The 6,280-nt window shown below is 36.2% G+C and overlaps 1 protein-coding gene across 1 annotated transcript; it reads right to left on the reverse strand.

Annotated features, from left to right (window-relative positions):
- Positions 1-3,503: 3,503 nt before the first annotated feature.
- Positions 3,504-4,064, reverse strand: LOC108377635 (uncharacterized). Its single transcript, XM_017633904.1, has one exon. It carries the CDS (start codon positions 4,062-4,064, stop codon positions 3,504-3,506), a length of 561 nt encoding a protein of 186 aa, XP_017489393.1.
- Between the last annotated feature and the right edge of the window lie 2,216 nt (positions 4,065-6,280).

The following is a 6,280-nucleotide window of genomic DNA, read 5'->3' on the forward strand; positions in this document are numbered from 1 at the left end:
CTCACGAGTTGTTACATTTTTCGACAAAACCGTGTTTTTGGTCGAACATTTTGGCACACTTATCTTGCAAAATGCACTATCTTCAGTTATGCATAAAGAACAAGATTCCACCGCGAAATTCTATTTAAATGAAAACTTAAAAAAGATATACTAAAAAAAAGTAGTTGTGTATGTAACGTATACGCCCCTTAGCACGATACACAGTCAGCTAACAAGTTTACTCGCAGGCCTTAACTTTAAAGTTATATTATTTTAGCAATTTTAGATTGAATTTCGAGTGTCCGATAAAAATTGTAAAAATGGAATTTTTGTTTCGCATAATGTAATCGTTATCTTATAAGCAATGTTATTGTTTTCATTTGGTGGTACCCTAGAATGGTTCGTTTTGGCAAGAGGAACATTTTCACCGTTTAATGTAAAATTTTTGAAGTGACCTCCGGTTGTTTTTTGCCATGAAAACATTTTTTACCAAAATTAAAAAATATGCTTTTTGAATTTTTACAAAATTTATTGATTTTTATAGTCTATTAATTTTTAATATAATAATATAAACTAAAGTTTATTTGACTTTGTAAATGTTTAAATCTTAGTGTTAAATGGATTAGGCTTAGGAAGGCGTACAGACGAAAATATTTTTGCAAACGGTTGCCACCTGTTTAAAAGATTGCATTTATAAAAAACTGATAACACAATCTAAGTACATATTGCGGAGTGGATATCAAATTAAGTAGGCGTAACAAGGCTTATAGTGGAAAATTGTATAAGGAGGGTTGCCACCTGTTTCAAAGTTTAAGTGATATTGTAAACCAAATGTTATAATATGGGTAGTTTACGAAAGATTGCTGTTGAAATTACTTTTTAGGCTGGTTGCCACGTATTTTAAAAATGTTTTTAAATTAAAATTATAAGATGAACTAAATATTAAAATGTGGGTGTCAAACTGAACGTATTTGAGAAACCTTTGTCACCTATCTAAATAGTAAAAACTAAAAAATAGTAAAAACTAAATGAACTATTAGAAAATTGGTACCAAATTGTAATTGTTTGAGAAAGCTTAACAAGACAATATTTTTTTAAAAAAGCCAACCATTATAAAAATGAAGAAAGAATATGTAATATACTACCAAATGTTCGGCGTACTTCGTTGCCGTTTTTTTTTTTAGAAAAACACGATTTTTCAACTTGAAGTCCCACATTTGAACCCCCAAATATGCCATCAGCCATAGCTTGACGAAATCTGCGAAAGTCGTCCAAAATGGGGCGTTGAGTCTGTCCTACCCTACTAATTTTTTGCGCGTATCTTAATCAAACCAAAAATTCCAATTGGAACTAATTATGTATGAAAATTCACCATAATTCACTGGATGCCCATTAAATCTTCACAACTATTTTAAAGAACCTTTAATTCGTTAACAGGAATTTAATAACTTTCTATGTGGCCAACTCGTTTCTACCTTTATGAAATATTTATTTTCATCCATTTATACTTTTCGATTCCAATTTCGAAACCATTTTTATAATTTGATATCATCTTTCTCAATATGTCCACGTTTCTGCAACATCATTAATGTAATGAATTTCCTTCTGTTGTCTCATCAATAATAATAACCTAAATCCTCCGTCTGTCATAGTTACTCATACGCCATGGATGGTGTATGCCATCTTACGTCAATTCTGTTCTACGAAATGAATGTGGATGGTAGACTGATTGACTAACTGGATGGGCGGATGATTTTTCCAATGCTACAAATGCGCAGCAATTACAGCAAATTTGTGCCATACATTCTACTTACTACACAATGTAGACATACGTACATACATAAGTACGTATAAAAGTATGTAGGTATTTAAACACACATCTGCGCGCGCTATTTGAATGGTTCTACCAAACAAGCATACATATATACTTACTTACATACCTGCAGGTGTACATACTTACTCGAATGTAAGCGAACAATGACTTCCAAAACGACTTCATGCAATCACTCATCCACGCAGTCATTCATGCATGCCCTCATTGCTGTATAGCTATGCATCTATTCATTCATTTATTTGACGGCGAACGCCTGCGATTCTTTTCATTTGCTGCCTTTTCATAGCAGAGCACAAAACAAAACCAAAACAAAAACAAAAAAAAAATAAGGGGGAAAACGAAAATTTTTACTCGCGCATTGCATTGATTTGCTGGCGAGTTTTGCACAGCTCTCGAGTTAGGATTACAATAACATTGATTCACTGTTTTTGCGTCACTGTTGTTGTTGTTGTTGTTGTTATCACATTCATTCACCAAACATTCTAGCTGAACAAGCCAACACTGCTCAATGTCCAGTGAGGCCACACCGATTGACGTGCACTGACAGCTGTGACAAACAAACGAGCTGATATACAAAGCTGAGGTTGTTCCCAACGCTGAATGAACAGGCGAAAGGACGAAAGCTGCATTGAATAAACGGACCCTCAAGCACTGTCTCTCACTCTATCGAGGAGTAGGGAAATCGAAGATAGCGCGTGCACTAACAAACAATTTTGAAAAACGAATAAGGTGGGAAATGAATGGGTGGTCGAAAAAATACTAAAAATAGCGCAGAATATAAGCAAGTAGAAGACACACACACACACACATATATATGTACATCAATGTAGATCTGACCCCCATAAGTAAGTTTGTAGATAGAAAAACATATATGCACACATACGTGTACATACACACATATGACAAACTTTATAAAACAGTCGGCATTCACTTGCCACTTCACACGCCAAGCATTTTTTGTTTGGTTTTTTCATCATCACCCCTGTGGTCAAAATGACCTCCAACATTGGCGCAATCATTTAACATCCTTCAGTTTACCATTTCATAGTGGTTGTACCATGATTCTACGCAAGGATTTTCAAGTGGCCGGAGTGCCATGAAGACTACTGTAAGGTCCTTGGCCGGCAGATTTGTGAATATGTTGGAAGCGTGCACATACTGCCTTGCCACTGCTGTGTTGCTAGTATTTCTAGCAATTTGGAAAACAAAAAAAAGTGCGTATCGGACATAAGCTTGCACACAAATATGTACGCTTGTTTGTTTGTCGCCTATGTGTGCTTTTGTAAATGGTTAGACGTCATTCCCACTGTTATTGTCACGTACGAAATATTGAAGTATTCCAATGGCGGGCTCTCTGAGGAGGTGCATCGTTTACGGTTTGTGTAAAGGCGTAAATTAAGGGTTTATGATCAGTGTAAATTACGAATTGCCTACCTTCTAGTATGTGGCGAAAATGCTGAATAGCCTGGTAGACCGCAACCAACTCCCGATCATACGTTGAATATTTTTCTTGCGCTGACGTTAGTCGCTTTGAGTAGAATCCGAGCGGCTGGTGTACATCACCGATGATTTGATGAACTACGGCACCCACTGCGTTGTTCGAGGCATCGGTCGTTAGAGTCAGTTCCGCAATCGGGGACATGTGACTCAGGAGAGTAGCGTGATCGCTGACTTCCATGATTTTGTCAGCTCATTTGGCCAGTTCGGGCAGTTCAGATGTGGATGCCTGAAGGGTAGCGCGAGTCTGAGGGGGCAAACGCTGAAGCCAAAGGGATTTGAGAAACTCGTTGCTTATTCTGTCTCGGGCGAGACCACTCAGCTCCCGTAAAAGTTGTGTGGGCCGTCGGTCACCTAGCTCGCATTCAGATAAAAGTTTTTTCATCTTTTTCTCTTCGCTTTCGCCGAACCGGTCGATGATGCACTTTTTTAAGTTTTCGTATTTTCCTTCTGCTGGTGGTTGTAGCACTGCCTCCGTAATTTGCGCTAACACGTGAGATTCAATGGATGCGATCACAGTGTTAAATTTGGTTATGTCCGATGAGATTCCAGCAATGCAAAACTGGGCTTCTATTTGCGCGAACCAAATCTCTGGTCGCTCTGCCCAGAATGGTGGTATTTTAACGCTGACTTTATTAACGAAAATACCATTGCTTTCTTGGTTAAGCAGGTAGTCGTTGTTGGAAGGTTTTTGCTGGACATCGCTTGGCGTAGTTGCTTGATGTGGAGCCGGTGTTACTTCGTTCTCGGCCATTTTTTCGAAAGGATGGTGCGTTGCGAAAATTAGTCGTCGGGGTCACCAATTTAGCTGGTTTGGCTAATTTTATGTTGAAATAAGAACCACGTTTTTCTCCGCTGACTAGCAAAAGCAAAATCACAATTTTCTTTATTTCCTCTTCTTAGTTTAGGGTTGCATTTTATCTTACATACTAAAATATTCAGGGTTGCTAATTTTCATAAGTGATAATTATAAGTTGAGTTGCCACCTACTGTAGAATCGCTACACTCACATTGCGGCAATCAGCTCCATTACTGTCAAACTCATAGCAGCTGACTAGCGTTTTGTTGTAGTGGTTTGTGAATTTTGCTTTTTGTCTTTCGAACTAAAACTTCGTCTTTTATCTGTTTATGTGTGCACTGCAAAAAAAAACAAAACAAAAAAAAAAATATGTTAGTAATCCATGCAAGTAGAAATTTGAGTTTTGGGCGTATATTTTAATTATTATTTAAATTGTACTTTATTAACTGAAATTGCGCTTTAAGTCGGATAATTCTATTTTTGTATTTAACATATTAAACTACATATTAACTTGGTTAATAATTAACGCCAGTTACGTCAGTTTGCACTTTTATCACAAACTACTAAATTGCCCTCACCCGCTTCGCTGAGTCATATGAAATTTTAAAATGTTTCAAACTAAAATTTTCTTAAACATCTTCCTTGTGATCTATTTTTAATTAATTTATCTACTTTGAACAGGTGGCAACCCTGCTACATGTAGTTTAGAAATGTATCCTATTCAAAACCATTTCGGTCGATACCCATATTGTAATAAACCATAAAAGTTAGTAAATAATTTCAATTTAACTGATTGAACAGGTGGCAACCTACTTAAATCTCTTTCGTCAGACACCCATAATGTGATATGTATGTACATATATATTTGGATAACGTAATTCCCATAGTCCGATTTGAGTTTGATTTTTCAAACAGGTGGCAACTCTACTATATGTAGCTTAGAAATAAAGCCTTTCCAAGCCATTTCCATTTATAATCCTATTGTGGTAATTCACTTATTAAATATCTTAATTCTAATTTAAAAATGGATGGCAACCCTCAGGAAATATCTCGGAAAATTCTACATGTTTAAATTAAAGATGTCTAAACACTCTCTCATTTGACACTTGAACTTGTGAATAATTTCATTAAATTCGACTTTTTAAACAGGTGGCAGCCCGCTTCAAATAATTTTCAAACTGTAACCTGATTATTGACACAAGTAAAATTGGATTTTTCAAGTACGTCGCCACCCTCCGACTTTCAATTAAGAAAAAGAGCATTCTAAAACCAATTTCGATGGATGGCCATATTTCAAATAATTCGTATAAAGTAATTTATTTAATTTTTAAGCAGATGGAAATCCTTGTAAAACACCTCAATAATATTCTAAATGTTCAAAAAAAGGCTTCTGATATGTCAAATCCATATTTTAATTTTTCATATAGCCTGCGAATAATTAATTTTCAAACTACAATCTTTTTAAGCCCCTTTTGTCGGACAATCATATTGTAATATAAATTTCAAATAAATGATTCCCTTAATACAAGTTAAATTTAATTTTTTAAACAGGTGGCGGCTCTACCCTTTGAGTATAAAATTGATTTTATATACCTCCATACTAAGTTCCAGTACTCTATCACAAATATTCTTGAGTTAGGTTAGGTTAAGCTGGTTGTTCCTTGTCAAGGGGCTCACTTAGACTCTCTGTATTGGTTCTTTATGATATAACTGAGCATGAAGTTTCACAGGCGGCAGATGTCCTGGACCTTCCGTTGTATTCGTGGGCATCCTTGCTTTTGTTGTCAATGAGTCGAAGGTTATTTTTACCGCCCAAATGACAAGCTCATAGATCATGCATAGAACAGTTATCCCAAAAGCTACCTCCACAAATTAGGATGGGTTTTATTCGTCGAGGGAGTGGGCTCGGCTTTTGAATTTTCTACCGATACAGGCTGTCATTACTTGTATGGTGCTGTTTATGCGGTGTCCTACGTAGATAAGGTTGCTCGCAACTTTTCTTGCCCTCGTTTACCATTAGTAGACCAACCTATTTTGCTTCTTTTTCAAAGCTATTTACGCTGGTGTTACGGTTCAGCATCGTGCTTAAAAGAAGAAAATGTATCTAATATGTGTGCAGAGATAGCTTTAAAAGTAAAATGCAACCTTAAAACATCCTTTCACATGAGTTG

This window comes from Rhagoletis zephyria, unplaced genomic scaffold, assembly GCF_001687245.7.
Source record: "Rhagoletis zephyria isolate East Lansing unplaced genomic scaffold, Rhagoletis_zephyria_1.1 Rzeph_scaffold_12436, whole genome shotgun sequence".
NCBI classification, from domain to species: Eukaryota; Metazoa; Arthropoda; class Insecta; order Diptera; family Tephritidae; genus Rhagoletis; species Rhagoletis zephyria.

What these genes read in the sequence shown, in the direction of transcription:
- LOC108377635 (XM_017633904.1), bottom strand. Translation starts at nt 4,064, where the DNA reads ATGGCCGAGAACGAAGTAACACCGGCTCCACATCAAGCAACTACGCCA.